Here is a 27,903-nt window from a genome sequence, read left to right as displayed (position 1 = left end):
GCCAGGAATGGGAATGAAGACCAAACATATATTTCTTATTCTATCACACCACCACAGGGTGAAATATATTATTCCCAGCACCAAAAAAGTCTAACCATTGAAACAGTTATAAACACCCGATTTAAAAATGCTCTCTGCAGAGAAGTTTTTTTTGCTTTTGTTTTGTTTTTAGAGACAGAGAAAGCAGAGGAAGGAGAGGCAAAGACAGAATCCCAAGCAAGCTCCACACGTGGCCCACAGCCTTTAGTTGGCTCCACCTCATGACCCTGGAAACAGGACCTGAGCTGAAATCAAGAGTCAGATGCTTAACGACTGAGCCACCCAGATGCCCTAAAGATATTTTTTAAGTAGTTATTTTCCACTTTACTGCTAAAGCATGACTTTTACCTGGAAGGATCAAATTAAATGCTTTTTTAATTTTTAAAATATTTGTTATGGGGCATCTCTCTGACAGTCATTGAACACATATCAACAAATTGTGACTTCCTAACTTCATAAAAGACAAATGTGTAAGTTTGATAGATCTTTTAAATACTTCACAATAAGAATACAAGTGAGACTGTAGTGTGAAAGATTTCCATGGTTATTTCCTATCTCATTACAAAATACTGAAATAATTCTGGTTTTATTTTAAAAGTCTTGGTTTTATATGCTGTATCAAGCTGGTGACATCCTGTAGCACTTTGTGCAAGTCTACTTTCAACTTCTTTGTAGCAATGCTTTGTTCCGAATCATTATGAAGAGAATAGTATTCATGTGTGGTGTCCTCTGTAACTTTACTCCAGAGACTTTTCTCTTTTCAATCAAATCAGATGCACCATCTGATGGTTTTACTTGCATAATTTTCTGCCAATTTTCTTTTATTTATATTTATATTATTAACACTATTTTCAAACCTGACTTATTTTTCAAGAATCTTTTAAACCACTGTCCAATCTGCGAGGGCCAGCTTAGTTAAAACTAGGTAAGTAAGACTTTTCTAGGCAGAGTTGATGAGAAAGGGCATTCCAGGCTGTAAGAGCTGCATGTGGCAAGTTATGGAGTCATGAATATGCATGTGATACTTGGGAATCATAAGCAGTTCATATGGCTTAAGCATAAGTATGTGGGAGAGAAAGGGTGGAAGTTAAGACCAGTGAAGCAGATGGGGTTCAAACTGATGGACTGGATGCTGTTGGCAGGGGGAGTCATCAGAGGGTTCTGAGCAAGACAGTAAGTGATCAAATTTATTGGTTGGAACAACATGAAGCGTGAGAAAGATAGCCTGGAGGCTGAGTTCTTAGCCAGGGTACTACTGCAATAATCTAGGCAAGAGAAGATGAGGAATGGAATTATGGCCCAGAGGAGGAGAGAAGGAGATACTACATCTATTAGAAGGGTGGAACTGAAAGGACCTGGTTACAATGCTGGAGTGCTGGGAAAGAAACTAATGCAATAGTCCAGGCACTGCCAGTGACCGTGGGGAAGGAAAAGAGGAAGATATTTAGGAGACCTTAAAAAATGACGACATGATTTCATAATGATCGGCTGTCAAGACAAAGGGCAAGGAAAGATAAGAGGTACAGGGTTTATAGACCAGGTGACTGGATACAGGGTTCTGTGAGGGCAGGGAGGAAGCATCTGTTCTTTCCTTTACCAATCACGCAATTAACGCTGCTTTACTCATACCTACCACGAACCAGGTAGAAAGGGGGATGGAGGACACTGACAAAAGAAAAGTTGGGATGAAGAGATGGGTATTTTTGATTTGAAATGCCCCGGAGATACCAATGTCGGTATTTTTAAAAGAAAAACGCAGGTCTAAAGCCAAGAAAAGAAGGGGCAGAAGATGTGGCACTCACCTATATAGTGATAGAACATAATACAGACTTATAGAGAGGAGATTTAATTTTAACTGGCTCCCTACCACATACCAGGTGCTGTCCTAGTTACATGTGACATATGTCATTTAATCCTTATAATAACTCTCTGATACAATTTGGGCTCAAAGAGGTTACCCAAACTCATGCTTTCTTTTAAAAATGTGAGGTTCAGTGGCACAGTCTGTTGAGCATCCAATTCTTGGTTTCAGCTAAGGTCATGATCTCATGGTCGTGAGATCGAACCCCGCGTTGGGCTCCACGGTCAGCGTAGAGTCTCCCTGAGATTCCTTCTCCCTCTCCACTGCCCCTCCCACTCGTGCTCTCTCTCTCAAATATTTTTTTTTTAAATGTGAGGTTTCCATTTTCTTTTAGCTCAGTTTTACAATAAATGGTTTATGATTTTTGACACAGGGCATTCCTGAAAATCATATCTTAAAACATATTAATAGCGTTGACTGAAGCATTACTGCCATCTAACCAGTTATAACCAAAAACCAGTAAGAAGTATTAGTAACACTGTTCAAGTAATGCACAAGCAGAACTGGAGTCTTTGGTGGAAAATGATAATTAAATACAACTGACACTGAGAGTTGGTTAAAAAAACCCTTACATTCAGAGCGTGTGTGTGTATATAATATAAAAGATATCTTTGTTGGTACAGTGTGCAAAACCCATGGTCCTATCTCTTGCTTTACTGAGCGTCACTTGGCTACAGGCTCACCCTGTTTCCTATTCTAATCAGGGAATGAGATACAGGACCCACTGGTCTTGCTCAAAGAGGTTATAAATCTCATATTTGGAGATTTATAACGAGTCGCATATACTTCTGTCTCTGGCCCTCCATTTTCTGATGATCACACCAGTATTCCCCACAGTACCCCAATTCCCTCTAATCCCACTCCCCTGGGTCAGACCCTAGCTAGGCCCGGTACCTGAGGCTGTTGGCTGGAGTCTAATTCCAACCTATCACTAGCCTAAGTTCTCACCAGCCTCTCTCTAGTCACTGTCACCTGTAATCTTTTACGGATGCATCTTGCATTGGGTCAGTTCATCCACCAAGTCTCCAGAACACACAAAGCCACTGAAATGCTAGGATGTCTTGCTGCAAATCCCACCCCAATTATGAAGATGGTCATCGCTGCCAAATGTATCCATTTTCTCCTTATCACATTAGCCTTTAAAACATTTTCACATAATTTCCATGATAGCATTGATCCTTCCCTGTTTATTGTTTATTTATCTATTGCATATTTCCTCATCACCACCAGATACAAAGCTTCATGTCAGCAATGACCTTGTCTGTCTTGTTCGTTGCTGTATTTTTCAAGCCCTAGAACAATGCTAGAGACTGCGCTGCCCTTGAGTAAAGGTTCCCTGTAGTATATGCTGTTGGTGCCCTACACAGATCTCCTTTACCACCAAATGCACCTAGCCCCCAGCTACTGCAGCCATGATTTCTGAAAGCTCATAGCCATACCCTTCTCCAAAGAACTGCCCTCCAGCCGGAGCTATGCTGCCCAGGAATGCCTGGGAGGTCACAGGTCCCCCCTTATCCTCTCCTAGGGGGCGGCCCATAACCAATGATTTACTGATACGGGGGCAAAAAGCTGGCCCTCGTGCTTCCAAATCAGGTAACCGGGTAGTGTCATTCACCCAGAGCTCTCTGTGAGGAGGCTGAGGCCAGACTTCAACCAAAACCATCTCTTTTCCATAGCTGCATCCTAACTCCTCGCCTCCCTACAAGTTTTATCTCAAAGCACGCTCTCTAAAATTACTTCCATCTTGGGCTCTGCTTCTAGAATACCCATCCTAGATATTTGTTGACTGTTTGAATGAATGAATGATGTAAAAAGGTAGAAACAATTCTTACATTTTCTAGCAATGTCCTAAATTCTTCCTGTACAAAATACCACAGATATATTGCAGTTAACAGAAAGTACTTAACAGAGTTGTGAACTGAGCAATCTTATTAAGATGCAAATGTACTTAATCTAAGCACCTCATGCCATCCCCATCTGCTTTTGTCACTGCCGCCATTATCCGAAGAGTCTGGCGAACAGCAATATTTGCCTCACTTATAAGGAGCAGCACTTTATGAAGCATTTTAGATTTTAACAAATAAAAAGACTGTTGAGAAGTAGAGGGCACTGGCCCAGGATATGTCTTCACTCTCTCTGCTTACCTAAGGGTGCTGTGAGAAACCGGCCACTCATGCTCACTGGAGAGGCCAAGAGAGAGAGAGAGAGAGAGAGAGAGAGAGAAGAGCAGATATAAGTGGTTAGGATGTGATGTTAAGCCTGTTCAGATAATCTGATATGGAAACAATTGTCAACTTGAGTTTATTTTTATTTTCGTTACAACTAAGGACCTTTTTTAATCCTTCCCGCATCAGAATAACCCTAAAATCATTATGGAAATCAGTGTGAAAAAATAATTCTCTTTAACAAAAATGTGTTTTACAAGTTAAAAAAAAACCCCACAAAGAATTGGAAGGTTATAAAGTAAATTGACATTAGTGACTGATTTGAAGAAGGAGAAATGACACTGGGGTGGTGGTTGAATGGGACTTGAGCAATAATTACAGCATTTTATTTCTGTAAAAGGAAGAGTAGAATCAAATTTGAGAAAAATATTAACAGTTGTTAAATCTCAGTGAAAATTTGGGTATGTGTTATATAGTTCTACTATTTATATAGTTCTAATCCATTTTTTGGATTTTTAAGGTTTTTCTCAATCTAAAAAAGTATAGAACACTTGACAGGAATGTGGCTATTCTCTAACGGCAAGGGACATGGCAAAACTAAGACAAAATGCAAAGGGCATCGGTGGTTCTCAAGCTTTCTGAGCTTGTGGCTTAGGAAGTACAAATGAAAAATCGTCCTTGCTTCCAGTCTTCTCTTCCAAAACAGCCCACAGCATGCTGGTGGCTGGTACTTCTAGACTCAGGGGTCTGTGTGCAGCTCTGACTCAGCAACCTCTACGACCCTCAACCTGCGGCTTGAGCAACGAGAGAGCTGATGCGGCGTCGGCATGGGAGGGACATCATGGACAAGGCCACAGGAATTCACCTGGTTTATGTTCTTATGAACTCCCTGCGTGACAGCTGATGATATACCTCAGGAGAGGCAAAGTAAGGTTAATAATCAGGAAAAGTGGTCAAGAAAACAGAAAATGAAATTTTGTAAGATGTTACTATTGGAAAAAATGGAAAAATATGGAATAACTGGCCAAAAGAGAGACCTCAGGGTCAAGTTGAGCAAGGATTAGAAATACGAAGCTAGAATTTAAAAAATTAAGCAATTATACATGGACTGTAGTCTGGAAAGTAAGACTTGTTTGGCTGACAGTCTTACCACATGGCAGTCTTACTTTAGTGAGGAATTGACTAAAGTTCTTTAAAAAAAAAAAAGAAAAGATTTATTTTAGAGACAAAGAGAGAAAGTGCAGGGGCAGAGGGAGAGAGAGGGACAGTCTCAAGCAGACTCTGCCCCAAGCGCAGAGCTTGACACAGGGCTCGCTCTCACAACCCTGAGATCATGACCTGAGCCGAAACCAAGAGTCGGACACTTAACTGACTGGGCCACCCAGGAGCCCCACAAATTGACCAAAGCTCTATCGTCATGAAAATACTATTCAATCAACACAACAAAGTCAAGAAGCAACATAGTACAGTGGTTAGAGCACAGGACTGCTGCCAGGTTGTAAAAAGCCCGCTCTGTAACCTCGGCAAAGTTATTTAACTTTTCTGTGCCTCAGTGTCCTCACTGGCAAAACAGAGAGGGGAATAGTACTGATCTCAGAGAGTTGTAGTGAGCAGTAATGAGTTACAATTTGAAAACAGCTCAGAACGGTGCCCAGTTCAGAGGAGCTGCTGCGTACATGTTTGTTAAAGAAACAAAAATAACACAGAAATTTAAATGGATTTGAAGATCATCCAGAAAGGAGTAAAAAATTATTACAAACCTGAAGATCTACATGGAAAGGCTGGAGAGGGACTGGCATAACTCCTTTAGTGAAAAAGAGGCAGTAGACGCATTCTTAGTGGGAAAACTACTGTCCAATGGCTGATAAAATTGGTTCTAAAATAGCTTTTTCAAATTCATAGTGGGTAAGATGAGACAGGACTATCTCAGAGGTTTTGCACAGCAGCTGACATGTGGCGCGTCTGCAGTCCTCTAATGCTCTTATCAGTGCTAAGGATGTCTTGATGGCTCAATACTAATTTTTTCTATGAGACTTAGAAAAGCTTTTAGTTTTTCTATTTTCTGTCAATACAGCTATTTTCCCTCTGGGACTTTGTGAATTTCTAAATTTATACTGCCGCATTCAGTTTTCTTCAGCCTGAGGAAAGTCTTGTATGTTGAATTATGCTGTGCCCGTATCATCCTCTTGGCAACAACCCTCGCCTCTATGCACGTAGAGCCCATGTTATACCAAGCTGCCTCTCACTTCCTGGTTTTTAGATAGTATGTTTTCAATAACCATAATGCCCTGTTTTCTGTTCTATACTTAGAAAACTCCTGCTGATCTCTTAACATTCTGTTTGAGTGCCACCTTCCCCAGACACCTTCACCGTATCACATGCGTATACTCAGAGTTGGGCACCTCTCCCCAGTGTTCCCACAGAACCTGCACATGCTTCTTTCATAGCTCAGATACAGCACTGTATTGTAAATGTTGTAGCCCCACCCACCGACAAGCAAGCGAGCTCCTCTAGGTCAAGATCGATAACATCATCTATACATCATCAGTGCCTTAAAAGCCACTGACATACAAGAGGAATCTAATAAATACAAATTAGATAAATGAATTAATACATAATGAATAAACCAGACTCTTGCCCTCAAAAAGTGCCCTATTTAGATGGGGAGGCATGGCTGGGAAAAGTGGAGGGGATGCAAATGAGATGTAGAAATTAAATACAATGCAAATCAGAGTGAGATAAGAAAGTGGGGTATGTAGGAAGAAACTAATATTTATTAGTTTGCCTAAATATTTAAGTGCCTAAAATATGTCAGACACTGTTCCTTTCCACACATTCTCTCATTTAATTTTCACAACCATCCTGCCACGTATTATTATTTCAATTTGATAAGTAAGGAAGCTAGGATTCAAGAAGTTCAAAGCCACCAAAAAGTTAATGGCAAAGACAGGACTTGATCTCCAAAACCCATGTTCTTTCTTTCTCAATGGTACAAATGTAGTCCTATGCCATTTCAGGAAGGAAAAGTTACATTCAGAATGACAAATCAGAAAAGGTTCCAGGTAGAGGTAACAATGCACCAAATCGTGAAGGATTAGGAGAGAAACAAAATGCATTTTAGATGGAAGAATAAAGACAGGCATGGATACAAGCTCAAAACTTGTGAGTAGGACACAGAATGGTCCGGTCTGGAATAAGCTGAGCAGACACGAAGAAAATCCCACTAAAGAGAAAGTTTGGACTATATAGGGAACCTAGGAACTCTATACGCACCATGGGCATCACTATTAGAAAAATAACCAATCAAGAGCATATGGGTCATGCTAATGACTGGATCTGTGCTGTCATCTTCATATATGAAGGCGAGCAAATGGAAAAAAACTGGTAAAATAAGTATTTCAAAGCCCTACGAAAATTCTTAATATAGAAGTGTACTTTTATCCAAGAGGAAATGTAGCTACAGAAGTTGACCTATCATGTGTCCTCTTTAATGTCAAAGTAATATAACATTGTGGAAAAACAAATAAAGAGACAGTACTTCACAAATATGAAGCACGGAGTCTCTTCTGTTTGTAATATATATCATAAAAGTAATTATACCCATTAATCTTTTAAATTACCTAAATCACACACAGGACAACATCTTGATTTTAACTAAAGACACAAATTGCCTAGCGGCGCCTGGGTGGCACAGAGGTTGAGCGTCTGCCTTCGGCTCAGGGTGTGATCCTGGCGTTGTGGGATGGAGCCCCACATCAGGTTCCTCCGCTATGAGCCTGCTTCTTCCTCTCCCACTCCCCCTGCTTGTGTTCCCTCTCTCGCTGGCTGTCTCTATCTCTGTCAAATAAATAAATAAAATCTTAAAAAAAAAAAAAAAGACACAAATTGCCTAGCTTGCTCATTTTTATGAGATCTGATCATGAAAATATAAGATGGCAATACTTAAAAAATATACTGGTTTTATGTTTTATTCATGTACATTTGGTGATGGTTTAACTTATCAAGAGAATGTGTTGAGTGGCCCATAACTAATTTTGTTGGAATGACATCTATAAACTAAACTGAATGTGATTATTTAGACAGTGACATTGCAAATCTATGAAAAGGAATCTAAAATAAACAAAGTAAAGACATTAGGTAGGTTACCCATAGATCAGAGAATTCCAGAATATTTTTTTGGACTGCTGTTTTTAGGTCTTTTAAAACATATGTTATTCTTAAAGCAATTTTATGACTTTAAATATTATGGCAAATATAGTCTTAAAGTTTTATATAATGAAAAAACTCCCCACATTGAAATCAAGTTTAATTAATGAAAATCCTTTAATATTATATATTTTAAATAGAAACAAAGTTTTTCTTCCAACTTCTTATAGTATATTAAATATCGAACATTGCCAAATAGAGATACCTGGGTCTGGGTTAAAATGAGTAGATATTTTATTTGTAATAAATCATCACTCAATAATGTAGCAATGGGTGCTATAAACAAAAATAATACAAATATTTGGTTTTGAAATTTATTACATTTTGAATTTAGAAAGTTTTTCCATAAATAACACATCTATATACTTACATGGGCAATGTCAAATTACCACAGAACATAAATAAGCAGCATATAATTTTTTACTATTTATGGGTCACTTGTTCCCTTAAGACAAAAGATTGGTATAAAAGACACCGTAGGCAGAAAGTAAGGCATGGTATCTCTCTCTAATCTTCTAGAAATGACCTTGTCTACCTTTCTTAATCAGAGATGAAAGAACTGAGACCCAAAGGGAAACCCAAGGATAAAGAGTCTCAAACACATATATAAATTAAAGACTGAAAATCTATTATTTAAGCATTCATATAAAAAAGTTTAAAAAAGAAAAGTACATTAAACCCAAAGAAAATAAAAAGAAGGGTATAATAAAGATAAAATCAGAAATTATTGAATATAAAAGAAACACACAAAAGCCAAAAGTTGGTTGCTTGAACAGACCAATAATGTTGATAATCTCCTGGACAAACTGATCATTTATGAATAAAAGAGAAGCCAAATAACCAAAAGCAGGAATAAAAATGACGATATCATTACTGAGCCTAAGGACAGTAAAATATCATATGATATTATAAACTTTATACCAATAATTAAAAAGAATAATTCCTAGAAAAATAAGACTTATCAAAACTTCTTATAACTATTAAAGATAATGAATTATAAGCAAAAGGCCTGTTTACAATCAGTGTGACAGTGACATACACCCAGGAATAATTACTAAGTACCTGTTTTATTTCTTTGCCTCCTTTTTTTCTGATTATGCTAAGTAACCTCCATAATTTACAATCAGAATTGACTGATGCAATTCAGCCTAATACATCCTTCTTTAGAAATATTTTGGTGTTTAACATATACAAATGGGAAAACTGCCCCATCATACAAAGGACTCTCACATAAAGTGACTTCTTTTTTTCTGGGGCATAACTTTGTGAACTAATTTCAACCTCTGATGTCATCTTTAAGAGAAGTTGGTTTTTTGCTTAACTATTTTAAAATCGAAAATTTAAATTCATTTGTTTTTGCTCTAAATTGACATTACATGCTTAAGTGGCATCAAAATATATACTAATTAAAAGTTTCAAATAATTACATATTTTTAAGGGCACCACTATATGGTAGAAACTAAATACAATGAAACCAAAATAAAACAGCTCAAATTCTCCTAAGAATGAACAACTGCAATGCTCACTGTATCATACTTAAAATGTAAAATATGGGTCTTTCCATGTGCCTTGTGGCTCAAAAACTAGAACTGTAATGTTATAAATAAAAGTTATTCATGTGAGAACTAGCAAACTAGTCAAACTTCATGATTCTTTCATTATTTTCCTCAAACTTTGTCCATAAGGTAGAAAAGCTGGTTTAAAAGCTTAAAGGTGAAGGGAAAAAGTAGTTAGTTTTTCAGATTCAGGGGATAAAATACTGAAATAATTATAAACAAGAACAGTATGATAGCTCCTTGAAGATAGTAATTATGTTTCTTATTTCTTTATCTCCTAAAACACCTAGTCCTATAATCTTGACATAGTAAATTACTAAAAAAAAAGGGGGGGGGTTGAAATTCTTAGGTTTACATAAGGCATCATTCATACAAAGAAGAATCATGAGAAGTTGAGGAAATAGGCTAGAAATTTTCTGAAACTATGTAGGCAACCTGTACAAGTTATGAAGTTGAGTTGGCCTTGCTAAGCTCTATTAAAATCAGCAAATTAAAATTCGCACATATTTGGTTAAATTTATTCCTAAGTATTTCATGTAAATAATATTTAAAAAATTATTTTATTTAAATTCAATTAGCCAAGGTATAGTACATCATTAGATGTCCCCCTGCTTCTGCTCTTTCTCTACCAAATAAATAAATAAAGTCTTTTTTAAAAAATGCCTCATATCAAGTTGAGGAAGTTTCCTACTATTTTAATTTGCTGCAATGTTTTATTATGAATGGGTATTAAATCTTCCCAAATGCTTTTTTGGCAATGATTGAGATGATCATATGGTTTTTTTCCCTTATGCTATAAATTAAATGAATTACATTATTTGATTTCCAATGTTAAGTCAACCTTATAATCCTGGGATAAAACCCACTTAGTTATGATGTATTATCCTTTTTATATATTCTTGAATTTGATTTGTTAATACTTGTTATGGATTTTTGTATCCATGTTCATGGAAAATGAATTATTTATATAATGCAGGTCTGTTGGTGAAAAAATATTCTCAGCTTTTGTTTTTCTGAAAATGTTTTTATTTTTAAAGAATTTTTTGCCAAATACATTATTCTACACACTTTTTTTCTCCTTTTGGCACTTTGAAAACAATCATTTCACTGAATTGTGGTCTGTATTTCTTTCTTTTTTCTTTTTTTTTTTTAAAGATTTTATTTATTTATTTGACAGAGATAGAGACAGCCAGCGAGAGAGGGAACACAAGCAGGGGGAGTGGGAGAGGAAGAAGCAGGCTCATAGCGGAGGAGCCTGATGTGGGGCTCGATCCCATAACGCCGGGATCACGCCCTGAGCCGAAGGCAGACACTTAACTGCTGCGCCACCCAGGCGCCCCTGTATTTATTTCATATGAAAAGTGAGCAGTCATTTTTATCATTTTCCCCTGTATGTAATATGTCTTTTTTCCTTTGGCAGTTTTAAAGATTTTGTCTTTTAATTTATAATAATTTGAGTATAACGTACTTCATTTTGGTTTCCTGTTTATCCTGCTTGAGATTCACTGAGTTTCCTGGATTGGTGATTTTATGCTTTCAATCAAATTTGGGAATTTTTCCACCATTATATCCTCAAACATTGTTCTGCCCCATTCTTTCTCCTTTCTTTTGAGACTCCAATTGCTCATATGTAAAACTGTTTTTTTAGAGTTGCCATTCCTATATTGAGAATTCCTAATTATTCCCTCATTATGCTCATTTTCCCCCTTTAAATGCCTGAAAATATTTATGGCAACTGTTTTATAGTCCCTGTCTGCTAATTCCACCATCTGTCATTTTTGGGTTTATTTCTATTGACCAATTTTCCTGCTTCTTTGTATGTCTAGTAATTTTCTATTGAATGCTTGACATTTTGAATGCTATGTGTTGTTGAATGGATTTTAAAGTCTTCCTTCCTTTCATGTTAAGTTTGTTTGGCTAAGAAGTTAGTGTACTTTTGAATAAGAGTGATCTTTTAAAGACATTTCTCCCTTAATATCTATCCTCTTAGTTTTTAAAGTCATTCTGTATGAGAAAAACTTTTAAAATACTACTAAATAGAAGCATCCTTGTGTTCTCAAGGCTTATGTTGTAACTTATTAAGGATGGGCATAGAGTAGGTTTCATTCTAGGGGTAGATTGGTTTTACTTCTAATGCACAGACTTTACATGATATCTTCTGAATACCAGGAGTGTTTAATGAAGGCTCCTAACCACCTGGGAGATCTGGTGGCTGTTCAGCTCACAGATCCTTGGTAGTTGTAAGTTTCCTAGTGTTTGTGAGTCTTGTACTGTTTTATAATTCTTTTTTTTTTTTTAAAGATTTTATTTATTTATTTGACAGAGATAGAGACAGCCAGCGAGAGAGGGAACACAAGCAGGGGGAGTGGGAGAGGAAGAAGCAGGCTCATAGCAGAGGAGCCTGATGTGGGGCTCGACCCCACAATGCCGGGATCACGCCCTGAGCCGAAGGCAGACGCTTAACCGCTGTGCCACCCAGGCGCCCCCTGTTTTATAATTCTTTACTATGGTAGGACTTATCAGGTACCACTTACTCTGTAACAGCCAGAGGTATAAATCCCAAGAGGGAGCTTTTGACGATCTCTCAGCTTCATATTGGTTCTCTTCTCTTTTTCCCATGACTCATTAATTCTGCCTTCTTTCCCCGTATCTTTTTCTCTTAAGAACTTATCATTATTTAATGAAAGGACCCAAATGAGAAATTAATTCTTGCAAATCAACCTAATGTTTTTTTGCACTACACAATATTTTTTATCTCCTGGAATTAAAATAATAATTCAATCTAGCTTTAAGTTGCCTGTTACTTGGTATATTCCTTGATTTCTCTATTTCTTTCTCTTTCTCCCTCTCCATCTCCCTCTCTCTATTTTGGTGGATCTGCTACTTATTTTTATTTTAGAAAGATTTAGAACAGGTTGACTGAGAACGCTAAAAACAATTCATGCCAAGAATATCTATCTGATTAAAAGTTGTCCCTGAATCAGCATTCTGACCACACAAAACTAAATAATCCACAAAGTGTTTAAAAGGAAGGCAAGGAGACTAATAACTTACTTCTTCTACATTTTTGGTTCCTTACCTCATACCTGAGATCATATAGTTTATTGTTTCTCCTTGTGAGATATTTTAGCTTCCTGTTAGTGAATGAGCTTAGTCTCTTCATATTTTTATTCTAATTTAAGACCCTTTATGTTGATGAAATCTGCTCCTAGAATGCAATGTTCATCACTCTCTGTCCACAAAATATCTATTAATTCATGTTTATAAAGCATTAGTCACTAAAAAAATACATTTTGCAATGTTTTACTGCCTTTTAAGGAAAACAGAGATAAGGACAGGAGGAACAGAAATGAAACTGGTTTATAAAATGGGCTTTTGAGAAAGTATTCTGAAACTGTGCTGGGAGAAAAATAAATGATTAAACCAGATCTCAAGAGGTTGTTGGTCTTATACTCTTACCTGTGCAGCTGGATGTATTCTCGGGGTCTGTTGAGCAGGTGAAGGAATCTGTCAACAATCTTGTTTTTTCCTACACCCTGTAATTACAGGGAAAATTAAGTAAAAAGAGACTTTTATGGAGGTAAAACAAACCAGAAGAATCTTTTGCCAAACCCTCATTTCTCAAAGTTTGTACTATTTCAGCTCATTATTAATGAAAATCTACACATATACATATATATATACACATACATACACACATACCTGTTTACATATAGCAAATAAATACAGCTTCTCTGACATAAAGATTTTTTAAAAAAAATTTAGTTCTAAATACACTAGCTTCATTACATCAGATACACTAAACATGCTCTTCTTATTTAAAAGGAATTATTTTTAGCCTTCTACAGCTTGTTTTTTTTCTGCTTCATAATTTTACACTGAATTTTAGACATTACAACACAATATTAGCCATTTCAGATTTGAAGAATGGCATCAAAGGCAATAAAGTAGGTATAAAAACAATGATTTTTCTTATCAGTTCTTTGGAAGTATGGTTTTCAGTTATAGGCAGATAAATATAATACTATAATTTTGTTTTAATCAAACCCTCATTTCTTTTCCTTCTAGCCCACTTTTCAGTCCTTCAAAACCGTGGAAACCTAAATTATAACCAGGGTTTATTAGTAAGTCTCAACTATATCTGCTCTTACTAGGAATGTCCTCATTTCCTTACCACTTATTGATGCTGAGAGTTACTGTCCTTTTGTGGAAGACAGACTGTTAAAAATGGAAACCACTCCGATGCCAGTTCCACATTTTAAAGTTTTCACTTAGAGGTAGAATACTCTATTAATGGGACGTGACTCTTTTAACAAGTGGGTTGTGTGGGAAGAATAGAAGTGGTTAAAAAGCTAAATTCCATACATCATATGTTCTAGCAATAAATAACTTACTGATTTCTTATACCCTGTCAGACTCTACCCTAAGTATTTGCATATGTTATTTCATTTAATCATCATAACAGTTCTATGAGGTAGGTAATATGATTACTCCAACCTCACAAATCAAGACACCAAGACTCTGAAAAGCTAAGCAACATGTTCATGGTCACACAGCTAATCACAGGGGAACCAGGATTCAAATCCAGGTCTGTCTGATTCTGATGCTCATGCTTTTAATCCCAACATTATGATCACATTCCTTTCAGTCTGAAATTGATTTAGGTAAACTGGGCCTTGAATTTTCTCTTTCCCCACTTCTAGGAATGCATCCTAAAGAAATAATTAGGCAGATCAGGGAAATGCATGGTGCTGAGCATTAAGAGCAGAAGAAGCCCAACAGAAGGAAGCAGGCATTATCATCGCTATTTCTGCTACACACTCATATATCTTGTAAAGAAAGGCACTCTACAAGCACAAGCGATAAAAATTCAAATCAATCCAATGAGTATTTATTGAGCATCATCATAGTCTTAGAACTGTGACAGTTCCTCTAAGATAAACAAATTCTCAAAGAAATTATGAGAACTTGTCCTTCACAATTCTCAAAAGGAGGCAAGACACAAACATATGGGCGGAGCACAGAAGACAAGTCACCAGTGTAGATAATGATTTTTTATTATATTATGTTGGTCACCATACAGTACATCCCCGGTTTCCGATGTAAGGCTCGATGATTCATTAGTTGCGTATAACACCCAGTGCACCATGCAATACGTGCCCTCCTTACTACCCATCACCGGCCTATCCCATTCCCCCACCCCCCTCCCCTCCGAAGCCCTCAGTTTGTTTCTCATAGTCCATAGTCTCTCATGTTTCATTCCCCCTTCTGATTACCCCCCCTTTCTTCCCCTACTGATCATCCTAGTTCTTATGTTCCATAGATGAGAGAAATCATATGATAGTTGTCTTTCTCTGCTTGACTTACCAGTGTAGATAAATAACTGTTAACTTATATGATATAGGTTCTTTCTTTCTTTCTTTCTTTCTTTCTTTCTTTCTTTCTTTCTCTCTCTCTCTCTCTCTCTCCTTCTTTTTTCTTTCCTTTCCTTTCCTTTTTTTTTTAAAGTAGGTTCCACACCCAATTGAACTCACAACCTTGAGTTCAAGAGTCATATGCTCTACCAACTGAGCCAGCCAGGAGCCCCCTATGATATAGGTTCTTTTTTTAAAAGTCTTTTTTTTTTTCAAGATTTATTTATTTATTTGACAGAGAGAGATAGAGAGCACAAGCGGAGGGAGCAGTAGGCAGAGGGAGAGGGACAAGCAGGCTCCCTGCTGACCAAGGAGCCAGACACAGGGTTCGATCCCAGGACCGTGGCATCATGACCTGAGCCCAAGGCAGATGCTTAACTGACTGAGCCACCCAGGCGTCCCTATAATATAGGTTCTAACAGCCTTAGAATCTTTCTCTTCTCTTTGGTCCACTAAATATGTCATAAGATGATAGATGGAAGAGAGACTAAGGGGACTGGACTGATTACCAACTACTTAATAAATAAGACAGAGGTATGAAGCACACATAGACAGTAGCAAGTAATTAAGATCCATTGTACATCTCGAATCAGAGAGAAACACAATGAAATCAATGTTTAAAGAAGGTCAATATGACAATAATATGCAAAATATACTGACTGACAAAAGGAAAGACCGGTACGCAGGAGACTGACTGTTTATTCATCCAACATAGAAACAAGCATTTATTGAGTGCTGGCACATGCCAGGAGAGAGAGCAGCAAACAAGACAGAGAAGGTTTCTGCTTTATGCAGCTTCCATTGCAGGAGTGTGGAGGCAGATAGACTGGAAAGTAGATTAGAAAAGTAGGTAGAAAGGAAGCAAGATATAATTAGACAAATAAATAAGAAAATTATCAAATAGTGAGATTCTCTACACAGAATTAGGATAGGGTGAAGCAATACCGACTGGGTTGGTACTAATATGGATTTAGAAGTGAAGACCTTTCCTCAGGTTACTTTAAGCTAAGATCTAAAGGACAAGGAGCCAGTGCTATGATGATTATAAAAGGCACATTCCAGGAGAAGTGTCACTGCAGCTGATCCCCTAAAGTGGGAATAAGCTCAGGATATCTGAGGAACAGCCAGTGTGTTCAAGTGTGGTGGTGAGAAAAGAATATCCAAGATAAAGAAATAAAAGTAAGTAGGGCTGCAGGGCGCCTGCGTGACTTAGTCGGTTAAGCATCCTACTCTTAATTGCAGCTCAGGTCATGATCTCAGGGTCATGAGATCCTGCCCTGTGTCAGGCTTTGCACTCAGTGGGAAGTCCGCTGGAGATTCTCTCTCCCTCTGCTCCTCCCCCTGCTCTCTGTTTTTCTCTCTCTAAAATAAATAAATAAATGAAAAAGAAAGTAAGTAGGGCCTAATAAACTAAGTTTTACAAGCCAAGATGAAGAAATGGGATTTTGTTCTATGAGATGGGGAACCACTAGAAGATTTTTTAGCAGAGAAATGATATGAACTAATACAGGTCATTAAAAAATCACTTTGGTTAGGTACGGAGAGTGAATTATAAGGGAGGGAATAAGGATGGAAACTGGGAAACCAGTTGGAATGCTACTACAAAGAGTCCAGGCGAGAGACGGTGATGGCTTAGATTAGGGAGGTACAAATGTCTGAGAAGGAGGGATTCCAGCTGTTTTGCAAGTAAAGATGACAAAACTGGATGATGGACTGGACATGGGAGGGTAAAGGAAAAGAAAGATCAAAGATTACTTCCAGATAGTTCCTTGAGCAAAAAGATGGGAAAGACTAGGGGAGGAAGACTCTTTTTCCGGAGCAAAATCAAGAGTTAACTCTATCTTTCTCCAAAGCACTTATTATCACTTAACATTCTATCAATGTATTTACTTGTGTATTATTGTTCTCCCAGACTGGAAACATTAGCTTGTCGAGAAGCTTGTTTTGTTCACTACTGTATTGCTGGCACAAAGTAGGCACTCAGCTATTGGTCAAATGAATTAATGATGTCTCCATCTCTGGAAGAAACCCCTGTCATCCTCAGTACTTCTCACTCCACCTCTCAATTCATAACTAATTCCTTTCATGTCTACCTCCAAAATATATCTTAAGTCTGCCAAATTTCTCTGGCATCATTTTAAACCAAAGGAATGTCCTATCTTGTCTAGAACAGTGGTTCTCAAGCTTTGATTAACAAATGAGTCAGCTTTGAGATCTTGTTAAAATGCAGACTGATTCGGGAGGTCTGGGGTGGGGTCTCAGACTATCTATTTCTAAGACGTTTCCAGGTTGGCACCAACGCTGCTGGTCCACAGACCGTACTCTGTGCGGCGAGAACACGCATCTGCAGTAGTCTCACAACTGAGCTCCCTACGTTCATTCATGCTATTCTGAATGTATTTTCCACACTGCAGCCAGAGTAATCTTCTTAACAGATAAATTAGATCATGTCATTCTGCTCAACCCCATTTGATAGCTTCTCACTGCATTTAGAATAAATCGGAAAATCTTTCCTGTGGCCTGCAAGGTCCTACCTGCTCTACCCTTCCCTTCAGCCCTCCTGTGTCAATCTTTTCCTCCCAAACACTGTTCTAGTCACACTCAACTTCCTTCAGTTCTTAAAAGATTCCAAGCTCTTCCTACCTCAGGGGCTCTGCACAAGCACATCCTTCTCCTTGGGGAGCTTTTCTCTCTCTCACCATCCTAGCCATTCTCATTCATTATCTCAATCCTGTTCCTCCCAATGGCCTTTACTACCTCCTGATGTAAGTCAGGTCCTTCCTCATCTCCCATACTAACCGGTATTTTCCCTTCTTAAGCATAAATAGATTTATATGTGTGACAACTTATTTAAAGTCTCTCTTATCCATTGTTCTGTGAACTGAGAGTGCCACAGGGGCAGCATCCAGGCCTCTTTACTGCTGTATCCCCAGAGCCCGGCACAGTCTGACACAAAAATGCACTCAATAAATGTGTCCAATGAATGAATGAACACAGAGAATTCGGAAAGTACTGGAAAAGGGTGTAAATCCCAGTAAGATATATACTGTGACCATGTTAAAAAAGATAACAAATACTGGAAACTGATGAGTTATAGACTTGTAAAAACCAGACAAGTTTTGCAAATGATCCAATTTATATATTTCACCTACGAAAGATTCAGTTATCGGAGCTGTCAAACTGACAAACGCATGAAAGTAAGAACAATGGATCATTTCATCCTCTAGCAATCTTTCTGATATCTAACTGGATTTCTCCCAAAATAGTTATAAGCCTAACATGGAAACAAAGAGAAGGAAAATATTTTCACATTTGCATGTATACTACAAAGCTCCGTAAGCTTTAAATGGCACGCTACAACAAACATAAAATTTTATACTCATTCACATGAGTAAAATGTGTTTCTTAATGTATCAAGTCTGTTAATGTCAGTGAATCTAGAAAAAAGCAAGTATCATAAATGCATTGTAATGTATGAAATATAGAGGATTTCCTAAAAAGAAACAAATCATGAAAAGCTACTATCTGGAGTTCCTCCTCCCTTCCCACTTCCAAAGTTACTAAATCAGCCAAGCTTCTTCAGACTGCTCCTGAGTAAACATACTGTTTTAGGGGCTTACAAGTCCCATAAATGTAGGATGTGACGTGAAGTCCCCAGCTGCCACTAGGGAGCTCTTTTGCCGTTTTCTTTATATTAGGGTCTTCAGAACGTCAACCTCAGCTGTCTTCTTGCTCCATATAATCTCTCTGGGCAATCTCATTCACTCCCATAACTGGAGTCATCACACATGGCTTACGTTTCTTTCCTAAGAAAGAGATCCCCTACCCCTAACTGTCGATAAACTTCTGCACCAGATGTTCATACTGGACTCATTATACTGCCACCAAAACCTACTCCTTCTTTCTTCTTAATCCCAGTATAAGAGTACTGTCATATACCCAGCTGCTCAATGAATGAATCTTGGAATGTTTCTGACTACTCTGTTTTTTTCCCATGATCTTCTTCAAAATGTCACCAGAACCTGTGTGGTCTCTACCTGCAAAATGTTTTTATTCTTTCTTCTCATTCCTTTCTCTCCTTTCTTTCCTCCCTCCCTTTTCTAATTCATCAATTATTTTAACACATAATGTGATAGGTACTGTACTAGCTGAGCAAGATCTGAAGGTATCTAGAACAGCCACAGCCCATGGCCACACTCACAGCTTACAATCTAGCAGGAAACACAGACAAGTGAACAAATATAATAGATACACCTGTAACAGTATTATGATATGGAATATCCAAGTTGCCTGCAGATTTTAGCAAAGGGCTCAGGAAGGCCCACCACACAGAGTGATGTTTACTGGAAGATATCAAGGACTTTAAGGAGGTAAAGGGGAAGAGGAGGAAGAGGAATATTCCAGATAAAGAGAAGAGTATGTGTAAAGACTTGAGGGTAATCGTGAGCTGGAGTGCTGGACAGGTCTGAGAGAGGTCTAAGGCTAGAGCAGGAACAAGGGAAGGGAGTGGTAAGAAACAAAACAAGAATGGCAGGCGCGGTCTAGCCCTGGCAAAGCCTTGGAAGCCACTTAAAAGAGTTTTGGACTGTTTTCCTAAAAGCAACTGAGAAGCCACTGCGGTAGAAGAGTCAGAGGATCAGATGTTGATTTTTGGAAAATCACTCTGGTATAACAGAGAGAAAGAATGAAAGCACAGGAAAGCAGTTTGGAAACTCCTTCCACCAACAGGAGATGATGGTGGCTTCAACTAAGAAGCAGAAAAAATGGAGGGATTTAAGAGATAATTAGCGAAGAGAACTAACGGGATTTGGTGATGGACTGGATGTGGGGATGAGACGATGGAGAAGTCAAAGTTTCTATCTTCGGCAATGGGAGGGAAGGCGGTGCCATTTACTGATAAATGAAACAGGGGAGGAGAAGTGCATTTGCTGGGTGGGGGAGGGAAGTCTAGTTTTAAAAAAGGCAGTTTAATTTTGGATTTGTTTACTTTGAAGTGCCTGCTTCCCATATCTGCTCCTTCCTCTCCAATGCACTGTCACTACTCAAGGGAAGCCCATCGTCTTGCTTCAACTCTTAGAAAAGATCCTACTTGGTGTCCCTCCTCCAGACTCACAAAAGGCCAGCCCACAAGTTGTTTAGTTATTTTTCTAAAACAGAGATCTCATCAGGTCATTTCTGACTTCATTTTGAAAGCTCTGATAGTTCCTTCGAGGAAATGCTAAAACATAATCTCAGAAGGAATTTCTGTAAATATCCTGAGCAGAAAGGAACAATTATAGTGATTTGTTCTTTCCAATCGTAGTTTTCACCTAGAACAGAAAATCCTCAGGATCACTTTAATTGAATAAATACATAAATAGCATCCTATTCTTCCATCATAAAAATTACACATACTCATTTTCCTCACTGGGAAATGTAAAAAACAAAACATTACCCAATGTGCAACTGCTAAAACAAATCTGCTACCATTTTCATTTTGTTCCTGTGAATACTTATCTTTGTCATTATTCTGTATGTAAAATGTGTATTCATTAATAGAAATTAGCATGAAGTAGTTTTTACATCATTAACTCTTAGTGAGAATAATATTTAGTAAGTGAAAATTTAAAAGCAGAAAAGGAAGCTGTAGAATGAGAGATCCGAAAAAATACAAATTGTCTCGGGACACCTGGTGGCTCAGTTGGTTAAGCATCTGCCTTCGGCTCGGGTCATGATCCCAAGGTCCTGGCATCGAGTCCCGCATCGGGCTCCTTGCTTAGTGGAGAGTCGGCTTCTCCCTCTGCCTGCCACTCCCCCTATCTGTGCACACTTGTTCTCTCTCTCTTTCTCTCTCTGACAAATAAATAAAATCTTTAAAAAGGGGGGGAGTGGCAGGCAGAGGGAGAAGCCGACTCCCCACTGAGCCTGGATTTGATCATTTGAATATAGAGGGCCTAGACGAACTGCTCTCTAAACACTATTTTTATTCCAATATTCTGTATTCCCGTAATAAAATGTGAGATTACTGCTCTATGAATCTCCGGAAATTTCTTATTTTCCAAATTCTCTCAACGAACATACATTACTTAGGTAATCAAAAAAAATTTATGAAAAGCTCAATCCCAGGGCTCAATCCCCCCCAAAGGCAGACGTTTAACAGACTGAGCCACCCAGGCATTCCCTCACTCAAACATGTTCTTAACCAACCAACAGCCTCCAGAACCTTCGTGCTTCCACATCTTTGCTTCTGTTGTTTGTTCTGACTAGAACAGCCCATCCTTCTCCCATCCAGCCCTCTTCTTCCACTCACTCCTTAGTGTTCTGATGAAATGTCTCACTTTCCAGAAGCTTATGGGACGTGCTCCTGCTAAAGGAGGTAGAAAGCTATTCCAGGAAGCTTGTGCTCCCTTTGTGCAAACAAAGAGGAGGAAGCTAACATTTATGGAGCCCTCTATTGTGTGTGCACACACACCCCTTCAGTGCTTCATCACCTGAAGCCTCACGCCAGCCCATGTGAATCAGAGGTAATGTACCTGTTTTGGAGAGAAGCAAACTTAAATTCTAAGTAGGTAAGAACCCTGCACACAGTGGGATTTGAAGGCACATCCAATCTGATTGGACAGATAGGGCTGTTTTCTGTCTCGCCATACTGCAGAAGAGAACGAACTTCAGCAGGTTGCCTGAACTCCTGTACATGGGAGTTTAGATCCTGATGTCGCAGAGTCAACATCAGTCACTCCAAGACTGTAATAGCCTAAAATGTGTCCGGGAACTCCCTGTATAGAATCCAAGGTTCAAGAGGGAGAACGGTGAGAAAGCCAAGTTTGATCTTTCCTTCTGCAATAATTTTTAAAATGGACTCTAAGCGAGTGTTTACCACTGCTAGTGTTTGCTTTCCCTCATGTGTTTCCCTGAAACTCGTTCCTTCCAGTTCCCCCTAATTCTTCAGTAACACTCGTGGAGTTAGATCAGTCTGTATAATATGTATAGATGATTTCTGCATAGTGTCCTCATTTCCTTTTTTAAAAAGCTTCTATATGATTGTCATTAACAACTTCCAACGGCAGTAAAAATAGCAAACTAAAGAGACTAATATTACAGTAAAATCAGGAGAAATAAATTACAGCTGCTTTTTTTAACCTTAAAATGCCCATCAAATGTTGAACTTTCTAATTCTTTGCTTCTGCCTGAAAACCTTAATATACTAGCAGTTAAGAGACTTGGATTATGCTCTCTGCTTCATCTGTCCCCAGATGGAGGTCTCTACCACCAACTGAGCCTGGATTTGCTCATTTGAATATAGAGGGCCTAGACGAACTGATCTCTAAACACTATTTTTATTCCAATATTCTGTAATCCCGTAATAAAATGTGAGATTACTGCTCTATGAATCTCTGGAAATTTCTTATTTTCCAAATTATCTCAGTGAACATACATTACTTAGGTAATCAAAAAAAAATTTATTAAAAGCGAATAGTAAACCATCCTAAACATTTGCACAAATGTCTTCCCTGTCACAGAGCCAAGGAAGAGTGCCCAGAAGTCAGTGGAAAAGACATACATTTCAACTGCACTACGAGTTTGCATGCCTCGCAAAACACTGACTTACAAGCTTCCTGTCAAAGTCATTACCTCTCTTTCAAACAGGAATAATAAAAGCCACATCCCTGCAATTTCTCTTTGAAATAATGTGTTGCTATAAATGGCAAAGTTATACTCTTAGGTAGTTTGGTCATTAGGTATGACCAAAGGAGCCATGACAAATACTGTGGGGGAAAAAGAATCAATATACGTGCAAGAACAAAATACACGTTCAGAATAAGCGCAGGAAAAAAATTCACTAAGAAACACTGGATCGAAAAACTAAATGTTAGAGAGAAGGTGGCAGAATGGTAAAGAATTTCCAGATTGCAATTCAAGCAACTTCACTAAGCAAGGGGTTGGAGAAGGGACACAACACAATATAATATAACATAAAGATGAATGTCGTATTTGATAAACCCAAGTTTTTCATGGGCCTGGGACTCCCAGGCTGCTGGGGCTACCAGAAGCACAGAACACTTAGTCATCAAATTCCCTGCTGCCACTACCAGCTGGGTACTACAGGCAAGAAGATTTCAGGACAAAGTGTTCAGTCCTTTACAGATACTAGACAATTATGCTGGCATGGTGACATGGTATATTTCTAATGCTGCATGGTAGCAACCTGCCAGGGCTCAGTTCAAATTATTAATTAGCAAAATTCTCACATTCTTTAATTTTGGCAATAAAATATTCACGGTCTCTCAATATTAAATAATTCAACAAACATGACTTTACCAGAAGAAAAACTAAGTCCATGATCACGTAAGCCTATGATTAACAGATGGAATGAGATACAAAGAATTATATAGAATTATATAGTAACAATGCACAGAGAGTTCTGCTTAGTTGGCACTAAATATATGTTTACTGATTTTCATCATGTATAAATATCTCAAAGTCAAAGGCTATGAAGATCAGGAAAGAAAGCAGTTATTTCTAGCCTGGAAAAAAATGGATATGGTTTGGTGTCATTGTACAAATTAATCAGGGACTTAAACTGGCTTAACAAAATATACTCTATATAATATTTCTTCAGAAGTTTATCAATATTGGTATAATTCTGAATAAAATGTTTATATGCATGAACACTTGTTAGCACCTCTCAGGATAAAGAGAACAGGAGGGTATATCTTTCTTTTTTCAAAGAGACTATATATATATATCCTTCTTCAGCTAAATACAATTACCAGCCTTTGTCTAAATGCTGATTGGAATAAACCAACTGTACAATGACACTTTTGGAGATAATTGAGGAAAACTGAAAATAGGCTAACAAAGTATATTCAGGGATTATTATCAATTTGCTACATGTAATATGGAATCGTGGGTATATTAGAAACAAATACTGAGATATCTGTGACAAAAACGCATTATGTAAAAGAATAATGTATGAAAAGACAACATAAAAAAGTGTTGGGGGAGTAGATAAACAAGCAGGATAAAATGCTGTTAATTTTTGAAGCTAAGTAACCGGTACAAAGGGGTTCATTATATAACTCTACTTTCTGTAGAAAGTAGAAAATGCCCTGTACTCTGTATGTGAATCATAGTTCCTGGCCTACTATAAGCACTCAACCAGAGTTAGCAATTACATAGTATTACGGTTGTTGCTGTCACTACTGTTACTAGTGTAAGCATTAGTGTGCTATGGTGAAAAATAAGTTTGAGCTTGGGAGGTCTGAGCCCTAACTCTGCCATTAACTAGCTACGTGATCTTGAGCAAATATTTTAACCTTTTTGAGATTTAGAAGGCTGCTTTTTTGGTAAAATGTGGAACGTAAAAATATTTACCTCAAAAGGCTGTTGTAGAACTAAATGAGAAGATTTTTTTAAAAAAAGGAAATTGGAAATTATAAAAAATACAAATATTACCATTTTTAACCCTTACTCATGAGAAACTTAGAATGCAATTGTAGATGAAGTCAAATACATATCGCAAGAACTTTAAAAGAGTGAAAAAATACTACAAAATTTCAGGACACACCACGATTATTTCTATTTGGAGAAGACTAAGAAAGGCTTCACTGAAGAAGAAACATCTGAGCTTTTGAAAACTGGCAGGATTTTCCTTGGCAAAGACGAGGGGAAGCACCGTATGAAGCAAACAATATGAAAAATGGCGGTGGGGGGGGGAGCGGAGACAAAAGGGCCTGGCTTACTCTGGGAGGGTAAGAAACTTGAATTTAGAAGAACTAAAATTATAAAAGGAGTTTGGAGCCAGGTCACAGTTTGTTTTGAGTGTCTGTCTATGAAAGAGATTTTTTCTGATAGGCAAGGAGGAGCCACTTATAACTTTTAGCAGGAAAATAAAATTAAGAGTTATTTTCTAATGATCGAACTGAAAAGAATACCTACAGAATTAGCACTGTAAAAACATGAAGCACATGAAAGTCAGGAGCAGAGAAGACATCCTAGATGAAAATCAGCCAGAACTGACTTTTTATTTGTAACACGATAGACTTTTGATAACCGCAAACAATATGAACTGTGGAATCCAAGGAGAGCTTAAGTATGAAAATTTCACCACACCACTATTATTGGTAAAATGATACAAAGGGCTGGCTCAAAAATGAAGAAAGAAAGAAACAAAAAAACAAGGAAGGAAGGAAGGGAGGAAGGAAGGAGACAAATCTAGCAAATTACTAGATTATATTACTTAGAAGTCATTGTGAATCATTAATTATGTCTCATTAATATAAATTAAAATTTGATGATTTGCTTTGCAATTTTATCTAACATATATATAGATGAAATTTTTATCCCCTAAAATAAAATACTGCATTTTAGAAAGATAACTCTGATGTAAGGGGATACCTGAGCATTTAGAATACTACACTGCCGGAATAGTTCTTCCTTCAAATATCTGATAAAATGCAACTGTCTCTCAAAATTCAAGCATTCTTACATAAAATCATAAGTTTATTCTTAGGGAGTTTTTAAACAACATAAAATTATGCATCTATATGTTGATTCTATAACCCCACACATTCACAATCAATATTTTGTGTATCAAATAGAATACAGCTCTATAAATCAAAAAAAAAAAAAAGAAAATATGGGAAGAGAAGAGGCTGATTCTCAGTAGAGCTGGGACAGAAGAAACATCACTGACTCAAAAATAAATAGGCATTTCTTTTTTTCCCTCTCTGTAAAGCTAAAATAAATAGAAACGCATGCCATGATTTAAAAAAAAAAAAAAAAAGCCAGCATGAGAACTCTTAATTGCACGAAAAGCACATGTGAAGTTATAATTAAAGTCACGGAAAACAATGCACGTAGCAGCACATGAAAGCCGTTCTACAACACGCAGCATTATGTACTAAGGGACCATCAGACGTGTGTCATTTCAGGCACCTATCCCTTTTGGCTGACAGGCAGCAATTCTGCTTCTCTTATTGGAAAGTTGCCACGCCGTGCCATAAAATCCAACACAGACAACTGAAAGGATTTAAAAAAAATCAATTTTACCCCACCAAAATAAGATGTGGGCTACTTACTATTGTTAGGATAAGTGATGTTTACGGAAATGTTTTCAACTTCCCAACAGTTATAAAATCTTGTCTAATATCAGATTTCTTCGAAAAGATAGTATTATATGGAAAGAAAAGGTGGGACTCGGCTTAAGAAGATGATAAAACTTGAGATACCTCAAGATCGCCACTTACTCTGGAATTTGCTCACTGTAAAAGCTGCTCCTGGTAACAGAGCCATCTTTCGAGACATCTCTCAATGTATAACTTCAACTACGAAAAAGTTTCTTTCATGGACTCTGGCCAGTTTCTAGTTTGCAAACAGAAGGCTAGGTGGACTGTATGTATCTATAGACAGTTTGTATTAAGAGCATTCATCACACTTTATTGTGTAATTATACCAACCCACTGCTGGCTTCTTTGCCCATATTGAATCCCCAAAGCTATACTTCTGACTTTTTTTTTTTTTTTGAGCAGTCATCACGTAATGTTTTAGAAAGAGAAAGAAAGGAGCCTGATCAACTGCTAAAAATAGTTTACTTAGGTTCAAAATAAATCATGTGGGGGTGCCTGGGTGGCTCAGTCAGTTAAGCGGCTACTCAGGTCCTGATCCCAGGGTCCTGGGTTTGAGCCCTGTGTGAGCTCCCTGCTCAGTGGGGAGTCTGCTTCTCCACTCCTTCTGCCCCTCCCCCTGCTCGTGCTCTCTCTCTCTCTCTCTCAAATAAATAAAACCTTAAAAAAAATAAAAATAAAACAAAGTAAATCATGTGATTAAAATAGGCATTTTCTTACTTGTCATTTTGCATTTGAGTGAAAACACCAGTGACATCACCCCATGAGAGTCAGCAGTCCTCAACCTACCAGCTCTACCTTACTTGCCTGTCTTTTTCCTTTTTCTGTTATTTTGTTTCACAAGATAGAATTGTATGCAGGTGAGAAGGGGCACAGAATACTGAGAGGTGCTGAAATGCCACTGATAAATGAAGCAAGGCATTTTTAAAGCTATTGATGAAGGGCCAGAGTTACTATGGCTACGAAAGCACACATTCCTGAAAAAGAAATCTCCTAGATGATCAGAACTCTGAGGCAAGCGCAGGGAAAGAGAACACAAAACTCCATCCCATCCTTAGCAAGACCCATCTCTGTGGGGTTCTTGCTCTGCATTTGCCAACAAATACTGCAGGTGGCTTCACACTGCCTTGCCCGTACCAAATGGAAGCCGTCGAGAGTCTAACTCTAATGAAGCTGGAGGGTATTATGCGAAGTGAAATAAGCCAGAGAGAGAAAGACAAATACTGTGTGATATCACTCATAAATGTGGAATCTAAACAACAACAACAACAAAAAGTGGAACTCAGAAACAGAGCAGAGAAGTGGCTGAGGGTGGGGTAACAGGGAGAGGTAGGTAAAAGGGACCGAATTCACCTATAAGATGAAGAGGCTCTGAGGATCTAATGTATAACACGGTGACTATAGTTGATAACACTGCACTGCATGGTAACATGTGAGAAGAGAGTAGAACTTAAAACATTCTTAGGACAAAAGAAAAGTAAATATGTGAGGTAATGGATGTGTTTAATTAACTAGATGGGAGGAGTCCTGTCACAATGTTTATGTATATATCAAATC

At 37.9% G+C, this 27,903-nt stretch overlaps 1 protein-coding gene across 1 annotated transcript in view; it reads right to left on the bottom strand.

The window, feature by feature from the left end:
* The window catches only part of VWA8 (von Willebrand factor A domain containing 8), a 336,899-nt gene that overhangs the window by 155,046 nt on the left and 153,950 nt on the right, over window positions 1-27,903 (bottom strand). The window contains exon 21 of the mRNA XM_040623208.1: window positions 13,287-13,363. Within this exon, the coding sequence (XP_040479142.1) occupies window positions 13,287-13,363 (77 nt within the window). The remainder of the gene's footprint in view (window positions 1-13,286; window positions 13,364-27,903) is intronic.

Source organism: Ursus maritimus, unplaced genomic scaffold (genome assembly GCF_017311325.1).
Source record: "Ursus maritimus isolate PB19 unplaced genomic scaffold, ASM1731132v1 scaffold_10, whole genome shotgun sequence".
NCBI lineage: Eukaryota > Metazoa > Chordata > Mammalia > Carnivora > Ursidae > Ursus > Ursus maritimus.
Note: the sequence above shows the minus strand (reverse complement) of the source record. Positions and strands in the feature narration are given on the sequence as shown.